This window comes from Aulonocara stuartgranti (assembly GCF_965226115.1).
Source record: "Aulonocara stuartgranti genome assembly, chromosome: 3".
In the NCBI taxonomy this organism is placed as follows: domain Eukaryota; kingdom Metazoa; phylum Chordata; class Actinopteri; order Cichliformes; family Cichlidae; genus Aulonocara; species Aulonocara stuartgranti.
In genome coordinates, this window is record NC_138941.1 from 7,621,452 (window position 1) to 7,645,268 (window position 23,817).

General features: G+C 42.0%; 2 protein-coding genes across 5 annotated transcripts in view; one reads left to right on the plus strand and one right to left on the minus strand.

Annotated features, from left to right (window-relative positions):
• The window catches only part of LOC309702177 (NACHT, LRR and PYD domains-containing protein 3-like), a 330,494-nt gene that overhangs the window by 177,911 nt on the left and 128,766 nt on the right, over positions 1-23,817 (plus strand). The gene's annotated exons all lie outside the window — the stretch shown is intronic.
• Positions 941-23,367, minus strand: LOC309702298 (uncharacterized protein). Of its 4 annotated transcripts, XM_082526916.1 has the most exons (5): positions 23,287-23,367; positions 7,001-7,106; positions 4,080-4,211; positions 3,363-3,911; positions 941-3,037 (listed from the first exon to the last, which is right to left on the minus strand). In XM_082526916.1, the coding sequence occupies exons 2-5, from the start codon at positions 7,016-7,018 to the stop codon at positions 2,405-2,407; spliced, it is 1,332 nt and encodes a 443-aa protein (XP_082383042.1). In that variant the 5' UTR covers positions 7,019-7,106; positions 23,287-23,367; the 3' UTR covers positions 941-2,404. The 4 variants fall into 4 exon arrangements, with proteins under 4 accessions (XP_082383042.1, XP_082383039.1, XP_082383041.1 ...); XM_082526913.1 differs by having other exon boundaries at positions 3,363-4,211; XM_082526915.1 differs by lacking the exon at positions 23,287-23,367 and adding an exon at positions 17,312-18,084 and having other exon boundaries at positions 3,363-4,211.

Below are 23,817 nucleotides of genomic sequence, written 5' to 3' on the forward strand. Positions count from 1 at the left end.
AGATGTTGAAATCTTTCTACGTATACTTTAGGTTCAGCTCTCCAGCCTGGCATTTGGTTAAGCATGATTCAAACATTTGATTTTGTTTAACTGGTTTTAATTATAGTTACTTTTTGTGAACATTTGTTGCAGCATTTAAAAATACATCATTTATTTTCAAACTTTTATTTGATTTAGAGCATCATATTTGACCAACGTAAATGTTTTAATTTCATATAAAATAACTGAAACAGTGAACTAAATATCTGAAATCTTTCCTTCCTTAAAAGTTATAATCCTACTTAAGTTATAGTGCAAACGCTTAAGCAACAAATATACTTGATGCTAATTAATTAATATTTCCCTTTGATGTTGCAACTATGCGGTCTCTTCTGTCTTTAAACAAAATAATATTTTCCAGTTACAGAAATCATAAAGTCCAAACTAAAGTGCTACTGTTGCTATATGCATTTTATATAAATCATGGATGATGGTCCTGACATGAAGGAAGAGAAAGTTACAGGTTGCATCCTTTGACTTTGTCTCCGTGCCTTTGGGCGATTTTCAGAAGGACAGATGTTTCTGTTCAATTCTTAAATCAATTTTTTCAAACACAAACACTATTTTAAAGCTTCTAGAGAGTAAAATATTCATGATAATTATAATAACAATAATAAAAACAAAAGCTCTCAGATCCATCAAACCAAGCAGCAGAAAGAACAATAACTGAAGAGAAAACTTTAACCTTGTAGACTTCATTATGTTCCAGCTGCTCTACAGACGCTGTGACCTCGAACTTAAGCAGGTTGTAAAGTATGTGCAGCTCAATAACTTCATAATCAATCCCTGTGGTATTTAGGCAGCAGAACAACTAAGAATAACAACTACAAATAATGTTTTTAGGTTTCTGTTGTACTGCAAGGTTCTGTACAGGAGAACCAAACCAAGAGCAAATATTACGTCTCATTTACACCTGAGCACGAAGAGCCATCAACATTTAGCAAATTGAATCATCTTTGTTTAGATGCAAGAAGAATCATATAGAAATGAAAGAGTAGAAATAGAAATCCAGAGCAAAGATATCCTCTAATTCAGCGTAGCACATGTGCAGCTGCTGCGATTCACGTAAGCATTCGGCTCGTCGCTGTTGCAGATTTTTCTCTCGCTGTTCTGGCTCACAGCGCTGCAAACACAAAAATAAATATCCCCAAAGGTGTGAAAGGGAGCTAATTAGTAAGAGTATTGTTACTCTCCGCAGGAGTAGTCCAGCAGTAGAAATCAGTCCAATAACAAGGTGTGTAACATCTAGCAGGGTGACAGAAAAACCCAGGGTAACTTCTAAGGACCTCAACGTCTCTCTCACATTGTGTTTTTTAAACATGCTTCCATTTGTCACTTCAGTCTTTACTCTGAAATACAGGAAGAGAAATCATGGCTGAAACAATTTCTCATGAAACCAGGGGTGTGGTCCAACAGTCAGTTTGGTGAGGAAGGTTCCTAACTGAGAGAAGTGACCCAGAAGTATCTGTGTAGCAGCCACAATGAATCCAGATCATGAGCTTTATTAACTGATCAAAGTCTCTTCTTTCATCTTCTGTATCATTCAGTTTGCATTGGTAATGCCCATTATTGTAATGCTTTTTTAAGACCAGCAAAACTTTATTTCACTTTGGGTTAGCTGGGATAAGTGATGGATGGAGGGAATTTTACTTCAGCCACAGAAATCCTAAACAGGAAGGAGGAGCAGAGTTACAGTGGATCACTATCCAGCAGGGAAACAAGATTTATTTCAATTTCTTGGCCATGAGTGAGATTTACTGAGTGGGCAAATTAGGGAGACGACACCATCAGATCCCGAGCCCTCCATGTGTTAATCAAGAGACGGCTGCTGTGCTACATCCATAAATAATGAATAAATTAGGAGCTAAAGCTGAAAGGACAGTTTATTTGTACCATCTTCACGTGAACACATTCAAGAACATCACAGATGAAGAAACATTAAAAACTTCCACACTACATAAAGCAAGAAAAATAGTTTTTCTTTCAGGTGGTTTCAGAAAAACAGAAACATCAAACATCTCCAAGACTCTTTGAAAGAACTAAAAACCTTTGTTCTCATGGTCCAATCATGAGTGAACTCCCCGATGAAGCCTTGTGTGCTAAAACATGTCAGAGTTTTAAAGGTTAAACATGAGTTTCCAAAACGTTTTGCTGGAGAACAATGAACTATTTGACTGAGTTTCAATCATTTACAGACGAGCAAAACCAGGACAGAGAAAAAAGGACAAAACTGACTCAGTAAAACAACAGAAAAGAAGATCCCATGTAGATCTGTATTATGTAGAAGTTCAGCCCAGCAACCAGTTCAGTTCAACACAAGTTTAAATGATTCTATCTGAACTCTGTGGAGCCTGATCTCAAGCTTTTAGAGTCTGACACAGAAACCAGAGGATCTTTCTGTGTCTTCAGATTCACTGTGATCCAGTGATGGGAGTGATTTCAGCCCTGAGTGATCGCGCTGATGTTTGCACAGAGCAGACAATGAGGTGAATGTTTGGGCACATTGGTAACAGTGAAACAGTTTATTAGTAACGTGGGATCGTTTGTGTTCAGAGTATGAACTGAGATTCCTGAAGCTCTTGTCACACTGGTCACAGCTGTAGTTTCCTTCCATGTGTACACGTTCATGAATGTTACGATTACCTGACCGTGAGAAGCTTCTGTCACAGTGTCTGCACTTGTGTGGTTTCTCTCCTGTGTGGACTCGTTTGTGTGATTTAAGCTGACCTTCAGTGGTGAAGGATGACCCACACTGATCACAGAGGTGCTTTTTAACCCCACTGTGAATCAGTTCATGTTGTTTTAAATCACTTGGTGTGGTGAAGCTTCTCCCACATTCTTTGCAGTATTTCAGTTTGTCTCCAGTGTGTCTACGTTGATGTAGTTTTAGGGTCTTTTGCCGACTGAAAGTTTTTCCACAGAGGTCACAATGAAAGTCTTTCCCACCACCACAGTGATGACAGGGTTGAGAACTGGATCCATCTGTGTCGCTCTGCTTCTAAACAAAGACACAAAGACAGTGTAAGTCAGTCCTTCAACATTTGTATCCTGAACGTCGCCTGAAATAAAGAGCATCTCTGCAGACGTCCAACTACATTTGACTGTTTCAGTTAACACACTCAGTTTACTGGGCTGCAATAACTACAATACTACCACCATAATACTACAGTAATACTAAAATCATAACTGAAAGGAAAATCTGAATAATCACTCAGAGCTGCTTTTCCATGCAGTAGAATTGCTAACATGCTAACACAGTTTAATGAGCAGAGTTGTTCCAAACAGTCAGGCTAAAATGACAAGATAACAATATAAATACATACCTCACAGTAGCTGCACTTGTAGAGTCTCTTTCTGGTGTGGATCTGTTGGTGTTGTCTCAGGTAACGTGGAGTTTTAAAAGTCTTCTCACACAGGTCACATCGATAAGGTCTCTCCTCAGTGTGGGTAAACATGTGTCGTTGTAACTGTGCGTCTGTTGTAAAGTATTTGCCACACTGTTCACAGCAGTACACATCATGTCTGGTGTGAATGCGTAGGTGTGTATTTCGGCTCCCTCTCTGGCTGAAAGTTTTTCCACAGATGTCACAGCTGTATGGCTTAATTCCAGAGTGGGTAACTAGATGCTTCTGTAAGTTGCTACTGTGAGTAAAAGCTCTGCCACACTGATCACAGCTGTATGCCTTAATTCCAGAGTGGGTAACTAGATGACTCTGTAAGCTGCTACTGTGAGTAAAAGCTCTGCCACACTGATCACAGCTGTACGCTTTAACTCCACTGTGGATGAGTTGGTGTTTTTTTAGGTAACCCTTCAAGGAAAAAGACTTTCCACACAAGTCACAGCTGAACGGTCTCTCTCCAGTGTGGATGACCTGATGCTGTTTTAGTGAAGCCTTCTCAGTAAAACCTTTCCCACACTCGTCACAGCTGTATGCCTTAATTCCAGAGTGGGTAACTAGATGCCTCTGTAAGCTGCTACTGTGAGTAAAAGCTCTGCCACACAAGTCACAGCTGAACGGTCTCTCTCCAGTGTGGATGACCTGATGCCGTTTTAGTTTAGCCCTCAGAGTAAAACCCTTCCCACACTCGTCACAGGTGTGTTTTTTCTCTCCCTTTCTTCTGTGAGGTTTGTCGGCCTCCTGAGAGCGCTGACTTCTGGCTCCATGTTGGTCCTGCAGTGACAGAGATACAAACAGAGGCAGTGAGTGAAATGCAGTCGTGGAACAAACTCAACCTTCAAACTCCATTAACACTAGTTTTAAACCTGAAGGTGGAGCGTGGCACCAAACACCTTAAAGGTCTCTTATCCCCACCTGCTGGTAGTTCTAACACATTACATCCAACCTGCTGTTAAAGATAATTCATGACTGTTCAAACACTAAAATCATGCACACACACACACACACACACACACACACACACACACACACACACACACACATTATTTTATAATTTAGATTATTTTGTTGTTTCCTATTACATATTTCTATAATTTGTATAGATTTATACAGAATTATTCAGTGATAATAAATCCTATGTTTGTTTATTCTAAAGGAACCCCGTTAGCTTCCACAACAGATGTTGCTCGTCTTCCGTCAAATACTCACATAAAATATTACACAATAAAGTGGATTCAAGATATCCACATAATTTCACTCTTACATCCACAGTGAGGTTTCACAATTGTTCAAATATAAGCAATCAATAATAATAATAATAATAATATCAATAACATTGAGGCACATTACACAAATTTCAAAAACAAATCACGTCTTACAATATTTACAACAACTAAAAGCTCTGTAAATCGGCTTTTAAGTGTTCATTGAAGTTTTGAATAATTCTCTAATTTTTTAAGGCAACTTATTCCACTTAAAAGTTGCTCTAAATGTAACAGTTTTACAAAACGTTACTTAACTCGAGCATTTACTAAATTGCAGCTTGTTGAAAACTGTGTAATATGATGATGTATTTCATCTGGATACTGCAGCTGAGCAGAATAAATGTGGTGTGTTTAACAGAATTGCTTTCTTTAGAACTACAAGTAAGCCATAGAATATTTTAGCCTGTACAGGAAGCCAAGAAAGGTTATTATGCATTTTATCAATATTAGTATAGTATGAACATCTTCACACTAATCTGGACGCCTTATTCTGGACTAACTGAAGTCTGTTAAGATCTGTCTTATTAGCTGCTGACCAAATGATTGAACAATACTCCAGATGAGACATTACTAGTGCATTAATGACATCTTTCATAATGAAGAAGTGATACACAAAGAGCATTTCATAGCCATAGCTATGCCTTGTCGGCAGAGTTATGTGACATTAGTGATGTTTGTACTTTCAGCGTTAACTTGGTTTTAAAGCCTTTAAAATATACGCCGTTCAATAGTCGACCTTAATCTGACAGAGAATGTGATGATTTTGTGGATAATTAAAGTCAGTCATATATCCACAAACACAACAAGCTGAAAGTCAGTGATGCTGCTCGGTTTGCAGTCCTGAACATCACGGCACAAGCAGGATCCACTGCACTGTTAATGTTAGCTGTGTTATATTGCTGCCTCTGTTCGGTGGTGTCGAGCCAAACGCACTTTAACGTGTGTTTGAACGAGCTGACGGTTCACTCGTTAAGCTGAAAGAAAGATGCTTTAATCACAGCAGTCACACATGTGTCCACTGCACCATCTGGAACTCTTCTTGTTTACACTCGTAATAACACAAACACTAAATCCTGCTTCTCTGGTGCTGTTGTGTAGCAGTGTGTACACCTGAGACTGTCACCTGTCTGTCTGTCCTGCACTCTCTCTGTTTCTTTCTCTCTGATTGTGGAATAAAAGTATGAACATGTGTTTATAAGTTACACTTGTGTTTGAATCCTGCAGCTTATCACACATTTGATTTCCATGTGTGACGACTGCAAGTGTCCAGAGTGAGGACAGACTGAGGGAGCCACTGCTGCACATCATCTGTGAGGCTTTGCACCCCTGATGATCCACCAGGACAAACTCAGCAGTGTGTGAGGAAGAGGAGGAGGAAGAGCCAGCAGCACAGAAATGAAGCCCAACAATCATGTTTCACAGTCCTGTGGTCTCAGCCTCAGATACTCATCAAATCACACAGAGCTCATGTAGAAACAAATGAACTAAATATGTTCTCCTTCATTTCTGTCAAACAAAGCTGTATGAAACGTTTCCAGCTGTTAGTATCATGGTTGCTAGGCAACCTGGGCAGCGCGACGGAGGCTAGACGTCCCATTTCACGAGCCTACGAGCCTCGCACTTCGGCCTTAGCGGTCTTTGAGTCCGCGGCCCTTGAGGACTTTAAAGCTGCAGAACCTGAATCGGGATACAGCCATGATGATCTCCAGCCTCGTGCTCGCCAACATTCTCACCTGAGTTAAGAAGACGATCACTGAAATGGTCTCAGCACGTCCTTTGATGACAGCAATGAAATGCAGTGGTAAGGCTTTTTGGGGATTAAGTTCGTTTTCATGGCAAAGAAGGACGATGCAGTTCATCTGATCACTCCTCATAACATTCTGGAGTGCAGGCAAAATGCTATTATAAAAACTTAAGCAGCAACTTCTCCAGGTTCCAATATTTATGCAATTCTCAAACCTTTTGGCCACGACTGTATAACCTCTTCTGAAGTTTAGTGGATATTATACATGGTTATGCTCAGGATGTGTCGGCCAGTTTCCACTGGAAACGCCTTTTGGTTAAACTGTCAGCGAGGAATTTGCATTTGCACTGTTACATTTTTATATAACTTTAATGCACATAAACAACAGCTGCTTGTTTCAGTGAAAATACATTGATGGGTTTTTAATAAAGTTGTGCAGCTGTAAAGTATTTTGTCTGGTGTCAATTCTATCGTCAGCTACATCGTTATGGCAAATGTTCAAATGTATATGGTGATAAATATCTTTGGTCATATGGTCCTGCTCTGTCTGTCACCTTCTGTGTTGAGCTCATTGTTTCCTCTGTAGTGGCTGAGCTGAGTCCAAGTAGCTGAAAATGTTCCTCTGCTGCTCCGTCAGACTCTCCTCCTCCTGCTGATCAGCTGGGACACAAAACAGATCTTTGTTAGGCTCCACACTGCACTGAAGAGTCAAAGTGTCTCATATGTTCATCTGACAAGTAAAAGAACACATTTTTGTTTCCCGAGGTGGGCAACTTGTTGGAAACAACACAAAAGGTTTGAGCACTGATACCTGCCATTGCTGGCATTGAAAGATGCAACGCCAGCAATGTGGATTGTCAAGACTCAAACCAATCATCAAGCAAAGACAACAGGGATCATTTGTTTCCGTTTATTTAGCATTCACAGCATTTGTAGTTGCCTTCTGTGCAGGGGAAGTCCACGTACACTGTGTGGTACGGCCATCCGCAGAAGGTGCATTCAACCTCTGTAAGAGAAACGAGATTGTCTGAGACTGAAATGATATTAACTAAAGAAGTGGTGATTTGTAAAACTTCACATTTTGATCCGGGACGTACTCTGCATGAAAACAAGCGCTCACTCTTCCTGCTCAACAAATGACAAGGGCGGAGCCTTATACCACGTGATACAGAAGCTGTGCCATGTGATGCTAAAATTAGCAGGGAAACAACAACGGAGAGCACGTCAGGGATGACGAGAAAGTGACAGGAGAAAATCCGTCCCGGTCAACCACCCAAACATCAATAACGGGAACCTTATACAGCGCTTCCCTATACACGTCGAACTCCCGCAGGCACAAAGACATTACGGAGGCTATCACTTATCACCTGACCAAAGATATGGCTCCATCAACACTGTGCAAAACGAGGGATTTAGGAAAACGATCAACACCCTAGACAAACGCTACACAGTGCCGTCCAGCAACTATTTTTCTATTGTTGCACTACCTGCTCTGTACACGCAGCGTCGAGCAACGGTGGAGACGGAATTTCAAGCAGGACAACATTTTGCTGCAACAACAAAACGTGAGACATTTGTTGTTTTATGTTTATTTATTGTTATGAGAGAATCATGATCTCAATTCTAAGCCAAAAAAATCGTGATTCTCATTTTATGCAAAATCGTGCAGCCCTAACATTAACTAACATTGGTTTGAATTTTGCGCTCCAGTACAAACACAAATCCCCCAACCCGAGGATCAGCACAATTAACCTAACAGACCTACACCTTAGTTCACAGATTCACTTTGTCTAAGGTTGATTTCTGGGATTTCACACAACCCAGGATTCAGATCGTGAATCCATGATGGGCTTGGATTTACATCATAAATGAAATGCGCTCTACTTGGAAGCAGCCGGCCCCGCCCCTTTTGACGGGTTGTGTGAGACTTTAAATCATCAAACTGTAAATTATAAATTTAAATTGTTATTGATCCTTTACCCCGAGTCCTAAAGTGTAGATTTATTTTCTTACTCTTCTTATATTTATTGTTTGTTTACTTGCACCGCTGTAACTGCAGCCTCGTCGTCTCGTCTCTCTATATGCTGGACTGTCTGTAGCGGAGATGACAATAAAGTTTACTTTGACTTCAGCAGCGCGCAGGCGCACCGAGGGCTCTCGCGCTCACTTTATAGAATTTAGAAAAAACATGGGTGCAGATTATAAGTCTGTATCATAATATCTGTTTGTTGTTTTTATTTTGTTTTGCGAGTTGGTTATTAGATGCCGCTCCAGCCAGCCAGAGACTCCCCGCCGCCCCGCCCTCTCCTCCCTGTGTCGCCAGCAGCAGGCGCACCTCGCAAACGGAGGGCGCCCTTACTCCCAGCAAATGGCTGATAGAAAACCGATCGGTGCCTACGAATTTCCCAATATGCGCTGGCATGACGTCGGGGAAGCATGGGTACGACCGATTATTTTATTTTTTTTCTTGCCCGTGATGCCCCCCCACCACGATGCATTCTATTGGTTTGCACACTTACACACACCCAGCTGTGGTTTCCTGTTTTGCTGGACTCTGGAGAGCCCCGCCTTTAACGCTCTTCTCTCACAGAGAGCAACAGAAAACTTGGAAAAACTCCAGATTGACTGAACTCAGTTCAAAGTTACCTTGACACCTTTAGATGTGAGACGTAGTGATGGTCCGCTTGAAGCTGACGCTCCGGTGCGTGTGTCAGAAAGATCAACGCGCTGCTTCAGAAGCACCGTGTCGAGGCTTGATTCGTTTGGCCAGAGTCACGTGATCAGTGACGTCTGAAGCTTCGTTTAGAACGTACCTTTTTTTAAATCGAACTTTATTGAAACACAATGAGTATACAACATACAAACAGATGAAGTTTACAAAAGAACAGAACATGAACATACAGAACCAGGAGTAAAAAAATTATGATATGAGTAGGCGAAAAAAATCAACATATTGTAACATGCAGTGGAGATGAAGCCAGCCGCGGAGGTGTGCAGGTGGATAGCGAATGAGCAACAGCTTCTGACTTTCCAAAAAGTACTCATTTATTTACAATATCAAAAATAAAAGTGCTACCTCTACCACACATTACTAAAGAGCACACTAGTCCGCGTACACACGGGAGCATCCATTACAGGAGGAGTGCGAAGAAGAACAAAAAGGGGGTGACACCAGTCGTGAGACAGGAGGCGCCGCCATGTGGTGATACACTGCATTACAATAGCAACTGTTACATAGTCCCCCCCTGGTGAGAAAAAGGCTGTCCTCAGCCGTACACAGCTGAAAAAGCACACACCACACCTAACAGTACCCTATACATATAGGTTACAGCTAAGATTGGTGCACACACACAGGGCAAAAGACCATTTAAAAATGAAATTGGTAAAAATAAGACGAATATGTACAGTGGAAAATCAGTTTTCTTAGTTTTTTTCACTTTTTTCTTTTGTTCTTTTTTTTTTTTCTAAGTAAATGCCAAGAATGAACCTTAACGCACGAAAGAGCCATAAAACTGGATTAAGTAGAGCAAACAGAAACATCTACATATCATGACTCAAAGTAGCAATGCAACAAGACAGCATCAAACAGGTTTAACCAAAACATTTCACTTCAGATCAAGCCTGGTTGTGTGAAAATCATTAGTCCATCTTTTGTTGCTCCAGCCAGACGTAACTCTGGGGCAACGTCTGGGCCTGAGATTGTAATGTCCACCAGCAGCTGGGTGCTGGACAGATCTGGGTGAAACACTCTCTGGAACAGCGCCCACACCAGAAGAAGAGTCAATGTCCGGTAAATCAAAGGGGAATGGCTCAGAGTCAATGTCAGTGTCTGCAGGGGGGCCAGGGAGTTCAGACCCTCTGCGGTCTCTCTCTCAGCAGGCAATGAAACAGAATGTTCTTTGGAAGTGAGAGAGTCCCAGGTATGGAACGGTTGCATGTTCACAACATGATAAACACCTGCATCCACACCGGAGTCCACCCAAGTGAGCCTGTAATTAACATCACTAAGTCTCTGAGATACACACAATGGTCCCTGAAACAGTGGTGCAAGTTTAGCAGTAAAGTTAGACTGAGCGTCTGACCTGGGGTGCGCTCATAATATATGGTGGTGCTTGTTGTTGAAGAGCCTTAAAAGTTAAAACCAAAATCTTAAAATGGACTCTAAATTCGACAGGAAGCCAATGTAACTGCATAAGCAACGGTGTTATATGTGAATATTTAGAAGCTTTCGTCAAAAGTCTTGCTGCAGCATTCTGAACGATCTGCAGACGCTCCAAAGAACCTTTGTTTAGACAAGTAAACAGGGAATTGCAATAATCCAGTCGTGAAGAGATAAAAGCATGAATAACAATTTCCAGTTCGGTATAGGATATTATAGAGCTCAATTTAGAAATATTTCTTAAATGATAAAAGCAAGACCGAACAAGAGATTTAACATGACTATCTAACGTAAGAGCAGGATCAAGGATAATCCCTAAGTTCCTGACAGATGGTTTTACAAACGTTGAAAGAGGACCAAGAGCATTTATTATACTGGGTATATGTCTATCTGGGGCACATAAGAGGACTTCGGTTTTATTTTCATTTAGTTGGAGGAAGTTTTCAGCCATCCAGCCTTTAATGGTTTCCAAGCACACATTTAAAAGCCGCAGCTTAGAAGCCTCTTCCGGTTTAAAAGATATATAGAGTTGGATATCGTCTGCATAACAATGGTAACAAATATCCTCAAAAGGGCTCAAAATGTGCTGGAGAGGGAGTAAATAAACTAGAAACAGTAATGGCCCTAGCACAGAGCCTTGTGGCACACCAAAAGACAGGGACGCAGAAGATGATCTATACTTAGAAACTGCCACAGAAGAATATCGTTCAGAGAGATACGAGGAGAACCGACGTAAGATCCAACATTAAGAGAACAGAACATTTACCTGCATCAATTTGTAACAGAATATCATTAGAAACTCTAAGAAGGGCTGTTTCAGTGGAATGAACTTTACGAAAGCCAGATTGAAATTTGTCGAAAATACTATATTTATCTAAAACTGCTGTAAGCTGCTTAGCCACGATCTTCTCTAGAATCTTAGCAATTAACGGAATTTTTGAGATCGGTCTATAATTGCTAGTGAGAGATGGGTCCAGCATAGGCTTTTTTAACAAGGGATGTATAACAGCAGTTTTAAAATAGGCAGGGACTATGCCCGAGGCCAAGGAGGTATTAATTATAGTAAGAATACAGGGAGCAGTAGAGTAAAAGACATTTTTGAATAATGATGCAGGTAAAAAATCAAGAGAGCAAGAGGATAATTTTGTTGCACTAACTATTTTTCCCAGCTCTGGTAGTGAAACAGGTGAAAAACCTTCTAAAACAACAGGCCGAGCTGGCGTGGGAACAGACAGCGCAGACGCTGAAAAAGACAGGTTTTTCCCTATGTTGCTAATTTTTTCTAAAAAGAAAGCAAGAAAAGTTTCACAATCTTACACAGAAGAAATAATAGCAGCAGGTGGAGCAGGAGTAATAATATTAGTAATAGTATCAAATAAAACTTTAGGATTACCTCTGCTCTTTGAAACCAACTGAGAAAAGTAAGCAGCCCTCGCAACTCTAATAGCATTGTCAAAGGAGGCTAAAAGATCCTTTAAATAAAGGAGATGAACATTTAAGTGGGTTTTCCTCCATAACCGCTCAGCTTTACGACAATTACGTTTTATAAGACGAATGTTGTCATTTAACCAGGGTACAGACTTGGAAACAAGCACAGGTCTCATTTTAATCGGACAGATTTCATCTAAGATCGAAAGACAATGATAATTGAATAGATCTATAGAAAAATCAACATCGTTTTGTGGGGATAATGTTAAATTAAAAGCATCAGAGAACTTCTGTGCTGTGGAGGAGTTTAAAGTGCGGGAAATAACTGTCCGATGAACAGGAGACATAGGCTCATAAAAAGACATATTAAAAAAGACACAATAATGGTCAGAAATAAAAATGTCCTTAGAATAAATATAATCAATATTCAGACCCAAAGAAAAAACAAGGTCCAGTGTATGGCCTTTGTTATGTGTGGGGCCAGATACATGTTGGATAAAATGAAAAGAGTCCATGATGCTGGTAAAACCCCTAGCAAAGAGGTCGAACTCATCATCAACATGTATATTAAAATCCCCCACAAGAAGCAATTTAGACAACCTCATAGTAGAGGACAGAAAATCACTAAACTCGGCTAAAAACGAGCTGTTTGGGCCAGGAGGGCGATAAACCAACACACAGTAAAAAGGATCCTTCTTTCCGATTTTGATGAGCTGCAGTTCAAAAGACAGAAAGTGTCCAACTTTCACTGAACGGCAGTTAAAACGGCTCTGAAATGCCACCGCGAGGCCTCCTCCACGACCAGATCCTCGAGGCTGGCTAATGACAGAGAAGCCATATGGGCACATTTCAATAGTAGCCGAATAATCCGACCCCCGTTGCCAGGTCTCAGTCAAAAACAGGAAGTCCAGATTTTTAGAAACAATAAAATCGTTAAGCACAAACGATTTATTCGTCAAAGATCGGGCATTAAAGAGCGCCATAGACAGCGGGGTGAAAACATTGTTGTTGGAAGAAGCTCGAGTTTCTCGAATTAAAGGGCGTAAATTCTCGGGATCAGAGCCTTCACGTTCATATATTCCACTCACCGAGGGGATGAAAAGCCAGTCGACAGGAGAGTCTGGATGAACCCTTCTGAGATAACACGGCCTCGGAGAGCCGGGCCCCCTATATCCAAGTAGGGCCTTGGGAGACAGATTCCTCTCCATATAGCTGTCATGGTAAGTGGGTGTACCATGCCTAGCAAAAATGTCAGTGACGAATTTACCAGCTGCTACCTGAGATGTAGCTTCTTTGACAGCACTGGCTTCAACCCATTTAGTCAAATAGTCAACAAACACGATCAAATAAGCATTACCAGTGGGGGTGCGGGGAAGTGGCCCAACAAAATCCACACCCACATACTGCCAGGGTTTCTGGGGGACAATGGGAACCATAAGACCGGCTGCTTTTTTCTGACTTGGCTTGGTGAGTTGGCACACTGAGCATGAAATCACATAGCGTTTCACATCAGCTGCCATTTTGGGCCAGAAAAACCTAAAACGCAGTCTAGCCAATGTCTTAGAAACACCCAAGTGACCTGCTGTGGGGTGGTCATGGTAATAGTCCAGCAAGGTGCCTCTCATGGAAGTAGGGGCAAACAGTTTCAGCTCTTTCAAAGGGTGCAAAGCACATGTGGACTTGGGTTCTCTGTGATACAAAAGAGAGTCATACACAACATACTGTAACAAGGTGGCATTGTCCGAGCTGTTCAGAGAGTCTGCTTCAATGTCTCTGAGGAGTGGACCTGTGACATGATCGTCTAACTGCAGCTGTCTGAATTGTGAACGGTCAGCCAGAATGACGGGGGGCAGAGTACGAATGTCCAGGCTGCCCATAACAGCATGATCTGGTAAAAGATCAGTCGGCCTGTCACAGGTCAGAGGCAAAGGGTTGCGTGACAGTGCGTCGGGAACTTTGTTCTGTGCACCAGGTTTGTGCACTATTGTGAAATCAAAGTCCTGCAAACGAAGTGACCAGCGGGCGAGTCGGCCCGTTGGGTTTTGACGAGGGCGGAAGTGTTCCAGAGCCCATATCACAGCAAGTCACTCATTCTCTGAAGTGCAGCAGGGGAGTTCAGCTTTGTGAAGGGAGCGACTAGCAAAAGCCACAACGTACTCACGACCCTTGTCATCCTTTTGCATCAACACTGCCCCAAGACCAATGTCACATGCATCGGCGTGAATGGAAAAGGGACGGTTGAAGTCTGGAAATGACAGGATCGGGGCTGATGTGACATGATCCTTCAAAGTGTCCATGGCCCTTCGACAGCTGTCGTCCCAGTGGAAAGCATTGTCCTTTCTGGTGATGGCGTGAAGAGGTTCGGCATGGCGGGCATAATTCTGAATGAAGCGTCGATAATAGCCAGTCAAGCCAAGGAACTGACGGACGTGTTTCACTGAGGTTGGGGTATCAAACTCCTTAACCGCCTTTACTTTGTCCGGATCGGGCTTAACACCTGATGATGTGATGCGGTACCCGAGAAAGGTGAATTCATCGAGGCAGAATTGGCACTTTTTGAGCTTCAATGACAAGCCAGCAGCCTGGAGTCTGCCCAGCACCTCCTCAAGATCCACTAAGTGCTGTTCAAAGGTAGGTGAGGCGATAACAATGTCATCCAGGTAGACTGCGCACGTTTTGTAAATGAGGCCAGCAAGCACACAGTTCATGAGTCTCTGAAAAGTTGCAGGTGCGTTGCAGAGCCCAAAGGGCAGCACCCGAAACTGGAAGAGACCGCAGTGAGAGATGAAGGCAGTTTTAGGCTTCGAGTCCTCTGCTACAGCAACCTGCCAATAGCCTCGCGCTAAGTCCAATGTCGAGACAAACTTTCCTCTTGCCAGAAAGTCCAAAGACTCATCTACACGAGGCAGGGGATAAGAGTCTTTTCGGGTAACTTGGTTGAGCCCTCGAAAGTCCACACAAAACCTTGGTTCCATGGCCGCTCTATTTACAATGACTACAGGAGCTGCCCAAGGGCTTGTGGAAGGTTCAAAGATGTTGTCCTTCAACATTTGTTGCACTTGTTCTTCAATCACACGTTTCTTAGCAGGTGACGTGCAATAGGGTGGGAGATTGACAGGTGTTGCATTGCCAGTCTCTATGGCGTGCTCAGTGAGAGCCGTTCGACCAAGTTGACCATCAAACAAGGAGCTAAACTTGCTGAGCAGATTTAGTAAAGCATCCTTGTTGTTCTCTGAGAGACTTGCTTCAGACAGTTTGGCTGTTAAGTCGGAGCGAACCAAGTCCAAAGACATCAGTGTTCCAGGTGAATGTGAGTAATCATTTTGAAGGTCCTCTTCATTGTCTGCGAGTGGGCAGGGGATGTCCTCAATGTAGACTCGTCTAGTGGGAATGTGAATAGAAACAGAAGCTCTTGCCATAAAATCCATTCCCAGAATGAAAGGAGAGGACAAATCTGGTATTATGGCAAAACGCTGGTAAAAGTTCTTGTTCATGAATATTGAGCCAAATAACACCAACAGGGATACAGGGAGCATTATTGGCGAGGTTAACTGCAGGACCATTCCACTCACTTGTGTTTCTAGGGTAAGAGTCATTTACTTGAATGAGATCTGTTCGTACAGCCGAGAGGGAAGCACCCGTGTCGAGGGTAGCATCCACAGATGAAGCATTGAAGTTCACTTTCGTTCTTAGTGGGGTATTCCAGTGGACTTGTGAAAAATTGTCTTCCAAGTGTCCAAGACTGTGTCCACCCTGTAGTGAATCGGGCGTGTGAGGCTCCGTTAGTAATTGGGGGAAGGTTGGCCTCTGTGAAATGTCCTCCCCCCCCCCTGTAGTTTCCCGACTGCCTGTATTGTGGCTGGGATGTGGTGCTGCTTAATTCCACCTTTTCATGGCCAGGGTCAGAGGGGCCAGGTGCTGGCAATGGCTGGACTGGGCCATGCCTAGTGGTGTTCGAGGCTCGTTGTGGGTGTTACAGTTTGGGCAGGTGCGTGTAGTGAACCCTGGCTGAGAGCATTTGAAGCAGTAAGGTTCAGGCTTATAGTTGTCTTTGCTACATAAAGCAGGCTGTGGTCTTTGTGGTCCAAGCACTGAGTGAAGCTCATGAGCACGTAGCAGCAGGTCCATTACAGAAGTGACATTAGCGCCATACAGGGCAACTCTGTATTTTTCGAGAGCATGTTTACTAATTAGGTCAATTCTGTCTTTTTCAGGTGGGGGGCTCTTCAGTTTGTCAAACTCACTCAACATGTGGGCGACAAGGGTTGGGAGTGGCTCGTCCTGAGCCTGAACACGATCCAAAATTCCTCTCAGGATGCATTCTTGGTTGTCGGAGGGCAGAAAAACTGTCTTAAACAGTTGACAGAATTGAGCCCATGATGTGATGTGGGAGCTCAGTGCCTTGAACCATTTCCCGGGCTCTTTTGCAAGAAAGTGTGGCAGTTCGTTTAGCAATTGCCCATCAGTTAGGTTCAATGAGGCTTTGTATGTGCCAACTGCATTTAACCAGTCCTCAGGTTGCACTTTTCCGTCCCCAGCATACACAGGAGGCTCCAGCTTTGCGTGATGTAAAGCTGCCGCAATCACTCTGGAAGTGCTGCTGAGTTTAAGTGAGTGAGATGGGAGGAAAGGATTTGTAGGTTGAAATGGGTTGCTGGGCAGGTACAGTTGGTACTGTTGGTGGGTTCAGTTTTGTCCATCACATGAACATGAGGTGTCGATGTGGCCATTGGGAAAACAGGAGACTGTGGGACTGCAGGAGGGGGAGAGTTCCCCGTTGTGAGTTGGTCCCACTGCCTTAGTAAACTCTGCTGTATGTTCAGTGAGTCACGTAAACAATCACTAAGCTTATTCACCTCAGTTCTTAACTCCACCACTTGTTGGCTAAGGCTAGGAGTCACATTTTCAACTATCTGGCACATAGGTAACGAGGTAAGTTCCATGTCTGAGTCAGAGTCGTCTGGGCAGTGTGCCATTGCGATTTCAAAAAAATTAAGCCGCTCCAGGGCACAGAGCAGTTATTGATATAGCAGTAAAAGAGTCAGTTAGGTCAGACTAGAAAGACAAAACTGCAAAAATGCGTTCAAGATTAAATTTAGAAAAACCACATATAAAATTTCGCCCAACAACTGAAATTAGACTGGAGTGATCAGAACCATGTTATTACAATAGCATATCTGCAACACTAGAGCTCAATGCAAGATTAGTTTTAAGTCGTTTCGTTATACTGAGCCGAAGACCAGCACCAACGGTTGTAGTCGGCCAAGCTATCACTTACATGTGCTACAGTCAGTCTCAGCAGAGGGAAAGGGGAATGAAAAGCCAGCAGAAATGTTCATGTCCAGGCTCTCCACAGAAGAATTAATCCTTAGAAGACGAAACCAACAACAAATAAAAAATCCACGGAGTCCATTCGCGTCGCGGAGTCAGCTTCTCTCTTTTTCTTTCTCCCAAGCGGAGCAGCGGCACACCACGGTATCCAGAAATTAGTCGGGTCCCACCTGAGCTGAGGCTGCGGCCATGGCTGGAGAAAACGTCCGAGCGTCCGCAAAACTGGGGGGATTTCCAAGACAGTTCACGTGCTAGAAGAGAAGAATCCTCGGCGGGATGCAAAAATTGTCTGAAGTCCAAGGGGAAAAAGTTCGGGCACCAGTTGTAACGTGCAGTGGAGATGAAGCCAGCCGCAGAGGTGTGCAGGTGGATAGCGAATGAGAAACAGCTTCTGACTTTCCAAAAAGTACTCATTTATTTACAATATCAAAAATAAAAGTGCTACCTCTACCACACATTACTAAAGAGCACACTAGTCCGCGTACACACGGGAGCATCCATTACAGGAGGAGTGCGAAGAAGAACAAAAAGGGGGTGACACCAGTCGTGAGACAGGAGGCGCCGCCATGTGGTGATACACTGCATTACAATAGCAACTGTTACAATATAAATATTGTTCTGAGAGGCTTTTTGTTGGTTGAGTCTGAAATTGATTGTATTTATAATTTATATCCTTATAAAAAGGCAGAAATATGGTGTTTTATTAATAAACTTACATTTATGGATATAAAATAGCTAAAAGTATTAACAATTTTTTTATAAAAAAACATTTATCATTCTTCCTGGGGAACTTAAAGAAAAAGAATAAAACATTTTCCCATCGTAAAGAAAACTCCCTTAAAATACGGACAATAACAAAACTGCTAAATTCTTCCAGAATCTCTGTGTAGAGGAACCAAAAGAGATGTGCCACAGTTTCTGGATGATCCCCACAGAAAGTTCAATTAGTATTTATGTCTCTTTTAAATGTTACCATATAGTGACTGGCTGGGTAACATTTATGAAGAATTTTATATGAGATTTCCTTCACCTTGTTCACAATTAGATATTTATGGGATCATCCAGACTGTCTTCCAGGTGATATCTGGAACATGTCGGTTCCAGTAAGATATTCTATATATGGGAGAGACATGATATCTTCTTGGAATAAACTACGTATTCTCTTATTGCTGTTACCAAGTTCCTGTGAAAAGCAGATTTTTTCCCACTGCTGACTCAGCTGGATCAGGGAGAGTGACTGAGGCAGATATTGAGCTGTCAGTGTTTTTATATAACATTAAAGTCCCTGAGGGTATGGCACCAAGCACCATTGAGAATTCCCCAACAGTGTTTGACAAGTTTGACAAGCATCTTGACTTTTGGTCTTTGGATGTTAACAGTCCTGGATATGTGACTTCTTGTTTAACAGAAATGTTACAGAGAGCATTTGCAGTGCAGCCTTTAATTGCTAGTAATTCACATTTTTTTAGATTTCGACATAAAGCAGATGCCTCAGAGAAATCACTAATAACACTAAGGGCTGGACGGATTTGATTTGCATTCTTCAAGAAGAGTGTGGTGTCATCAGCTAGCTGGCTGATGATGAGCTCCTTATCAGCTGTGCTGATTCCTTGTATAACAGGTCAAATCTCGGGATGGAGTCTTAATCGTTTTAATTGAGCTATTGCCATTCGTGTACAAGGTTTTGATAGCTTTACAGAAAAATGCCAAATTTTTCCAAAGACTGGAAAATAAATTGATGTTCAATTGTATCAAAAGCCTTTTAAAAATCCAGGAAGAGAATGAAGCTATAGTCAGATACCAAATCAGAGTAATCAAGTAGATCTAAAACCAGTCTCATGTTCTTAGAAAGGTGTCTGTTTCTCATAAAGCCTGATTGTGTCTCATCGATAATTGTGTCCAAGAACTCTTTCATTCTGTTAGCAAGTACTAAAGCCATAATCTCATAGTCATCATTAGGGATGGGTATCGTTTAGGTTTTATCCGATACCGGTGCCAAATCGGTACTTTTGAAACGGTGCCGGTGCTCAAACGGTGCTCAAACCGGTGCTTAAAGAATGGAGAACACAAAATTGGTCCAAAAACCTCTCATGTTCAGCTGGTTTTGTGTAAAAAGATAACAATGTTAGCCTTTTCTGCAGCTATGGGGCATATATGGTATCACTCTTAGCTGGAAGCAGTGCTTAACCAATGGAAAAAATACAAACTTTATCCAAAAACCGTGAAGGGAGTATCTGCCATCAAACAAGAAGACAGCCGCATGTAGCTATGATGATGTTTGCTAGTTCACCTTACATGCATTAATGTAATAACGTGGTTAGCCTACTCAACGTAAATTACACGCGAACAACAGAGAAGAACGGCTGCTGCTGCCATCAAATACGGTGCATTTCTCGGCTTTAAAAAACCCGCTATGCGTCGCCAGGTGTTTCATCGGATTTGAGGTGTTACCTCCTTTGACAGTATCACAGTATCAGCTTAAAGCACTTGTTGCAGGCTGCTGAGTTTGCATATTTTGCTGTGAAGTACAGCCAGACTTTTGACCGCTTCGTCTTGGGCATTTCTAATCGGTAGCTCTGCTCTAACAGAACGTACGTACCTGGCCCCGCCTACTATCCTCGGAAACGTAAAATGATTGGCTAGAAGTGTATCAAGGCTCAGGAAAAAAAGCACCGAAATAAAGCACCGAAATGTGCGCTGCTTTTCGGTCTGGTTACTACCGTTTATGTCAGAACCGGTGCCATCATGGCACCGGACACCGGTACCCATCCCTAGTCATCATTGAGCAGACAGATGGGTCTCCAATTATCAATAAGAAGTAAGTCTTTGTTTGGCTTTGGAATAAGTGTTATGAGACCCTGAGTAAGAGTAGGAGGGAGGATGTTATTCTCTACACTTCCTATGAAAAGCTGCAGTAAGAACGGAGCCAGGAGATTAGAAAATGATTCATAAAACTCTGCAGTTAAACCATCTGTGCCGGGAGATTTGTTGGCCTTAAGTGCAGAAATAGGATTACAAACGTCCTCCACAGTCAGAGGGCTGTCACAGTGACTTCTATCTTCCACAACAATAGTTTTTAGGTTTTTAATATTATTGAGAAACAGCATTGAGACATATATATATATATTCTACTTTTCTAAATGATTGACTATTTCAATGGAGAACCTAAATGACACGGACCCGTGTTTGTTATTACATATCTCTATTTTGAATGTGACAAGTCTATCATTGCCTGTTATTCATAGGTATTCACAGAGTTTTTGGCCTTTTTTTCCTCTGTAACAGTTAATTGACTCTTTACAGTGGCCTGCTATGGTTAATAATAACATGTTCAGTCATGAGTGAAATCAAAGCTTTTCTTCACTTTAGCATTTAACATTCCCAACAATATAATGTGATACCTTAATTAAAACACAGCTAATAAAACACAATTTTCTTAATGCAAACATCAGTGACTCAACATTAGCAACCAAAGGGTTCAGTCTGCAGCTCACACTCATGTGAAGCTACAGCCTCCCCCTTTAGTCTCTGTCATCCTTCTGCTCCTGCACAAACAAAGCAAGACAAAACCTCCACCTTTCTTCTACAGGCTGGGTGAATTGTTGTGGACATTCACTAATCCTAAAGTCGGCACCGTTTTTGTCTCAGTATCAAGTCAGTTAAACTTTTAGTCATCAGTCCATCACAGTCCAGTCACATGCATACATCCACACACATTCATACCAGATATTGCTGATAATGGAGTCTCACGCGCAGCCTATTCGAGCCTCCATCACCAGCAGGATGACGTCATCATTTTAAAGGAAAACAGCTCCTTGTTTTTGGACTGGATTGACTCGCTGCAATCCTTTTAGGCTCAGGATTTCTCATGTGATCAATGTCACATATAAGTGAATTTCTCCCAAGCCCATTATAATCATGGAGAAAAACACTTTGCCACTGTTTCCAGTAAGAATATTTTATAGCGCTTTAAAGTTCAACCTCTCAGGTCTGGATTAAAGAGCTGATTTGTTAAATCGGGAACTCACAAAATACCAAAATATCACCACCGGTGGATCACACCTCTCAGATGTTCTTATCTCAGTGCACTGTAACAAAAGCACAAACAAACGCAACCAATAAAATACTAATAAAGTAACAAATACTGGGGCCCATTGCAAACATGTCCAAGCATAAAACCATCTTTCTCTCTCTTAGAGAAAGAAAACAATCCAAACCTCACTGATAAAATCAACCTAGTGTCAAGCAAAACCCAAAAATCAACCAAAACTTCACCAGAAAGTTTTCCTCCCTCCCGGGACAATATTGTGCAGGAATACAGGCACCGTAACTCCTTTTGCACTGACAAAAACATGTTGGATTTACTTGATTCAATAGTGGACACTGGTTGCACACAAAGGTTTTGCTTTGGCAGAAACTTAAACAACTGAGTTAAATCAACACAACCTTTTCATATTCAGTAAAGCTGCATGTTGTGTTCATAAAACACGATTGAAACATGTTCAGATGGAGTAAGTTGAGCTCCTGGAACATTTTAATCCTTCAATTGAAATTGAATGGGTCTACAACAACTACCATCCTCCTATCTCTATCCTGGTTGCAGCAGGGCTGGGAAATAACCCTGAAGTGATAGGTTACCAGGCAGGGTACACCCTGGACAGCTCACCAGTCTATCAGATAGAAACACACAGCCGTTTACATTCATGGATAATTTAGCCCAGGACCTTCTTACTGTGGAGCAACAGCACTAACCAGCATGCCAACAATGGAGGAAATACAGGAAAGCTATGATTTCCTGTATTTGAGGCAGAATTATTTTGTTCTTGCCCTTGACAGGTTAATCCACAATAAATAGCAACAGCATGCATGTGGTGTGTGTGTGGTTGTCTGCCTCTTATAACTCCAGTGATTTTCCTGTAGTTTGAAATCTTATGCGGTGTTGACACAATAATTTGTTGTAAACCAGGAAATTCCCAACTGTGGTAGAAAGCACAGCTTAGCCTTAGCAAATGTTCAAAGAAAAGTCGTCACTTCCTGATTTCTGCTTCACTGATAAATATTGTCACACTGGGGTTTTTGCAAATGATATCAGTGAGCACTGTGTGGCAGCTGGAGTCAGACAACTGAAGCTCCCACAATCAAGACCACAAACAGCTTTCAAAGGAGATTTGAAGCTTTTCTGGCAGCAAGCTTCATGATTTATGGGACTGGAACTGGAACAGAAACTACCTGATCACCAATGGTGAGCTGGCATGGAATTATTTTTATGACATTTTATCAAAGTTATAAATAAGCGTGCCCATTAACACATAGTGAGTGAGCATGTTGTCTTCCCACGCAGTGAACAGCGGATGCTAATGTTTTTGTCACTTTTTACAGAGTCAAACTCAAAGTAAGGTCAGTGCTTCCACGCTTTAAACGCTGCACGCTCACACTCTCTCCACACTCGATAGATTATCCATTGTTCATCTGCACACAGCTGCGGTTTTAGTAACGCAGTAACGCAGCGTGCTTACGGGAAAGTAACAGTAATCTAATTACCTTTTTTGCAATAGTAATCCCTCACTTTACTCGTTTCTTCAAAAAAGTAATCGGATTACTGCCCATCTCTGGTTGGAGCTGTGCACTTGTGGGTTCCACCTTGTGTACACGTTTATCTTTGCTGTGTGTACTTGTACCTCTGAGTGGAAGCTGAACTCTTGAGTTCGAGTATCGAAGCATCAGCTGTGACGTTAAAGTCCAAACAGCTCGTTCATTTGACGTGCAAATGAACGAAGGTAACGCCGTTTTCATGTGGATGTGTCACTGAGACACTTTCCACATCCACAGCTCACAAAATGGGAAAACTATAGAAGTATAACAATGAAGAAGTTACTATGTTACGGGTCCCAAGGATGAAGACCTCGATGACAAATATGTTACCTGTAAAAGCAGGTGAAGAGCAGAGTAAGGAAGACACGATGCGTCTCTGCTTTCCTCCAGAACGTGTCTGAGTCTGATTTATTTCACACAAATAAATGCTATAAAACACTAAACATGAGCTTTCAATATACTGTTCAGCTGGTTCCTCATTCACATCAATTACATGTACTTATTTCACAACATCAGTGAAATATACTCTTTTTAACTGGTTCAGTTTCTCAAGTTCACACTTCTTTCCATAACAGCTACATCCTTTTATCATATCAATAAACACATCACATTGTCTTCTGCAGTGTCTTACTGGCTAAACAGTTCTATTCAATAACAGCATTGGTAAATACATTACATTTGTTCCCTCCAGTAATTTACTGGCAAAATCACTATTTAGTGCATCATGAAACACAGCTTGTTGAATCAACCCATGAATGCCTCTGTTAGCTACACAGAGTTGCTCAGAGTGCTTGTGTTACACTAGCTAATCTACTCAGTCACTTTAACAGAACTATTAACATTCACATCTCACAGAACTGA

What these genes read in the sequence shown, in the direction of transcription:
- LOC309702298 (XM_082526913.1), bottom strand. An exon ending in ACAAGTGCAGCTACTGTGAG is followed by an intron (nt 3,038 to 3,362) that starts GTATGTATTTAT and finishes GTCTTTGTTTAG; the next exon opens with AAGCAGAGCGACACAGATGG.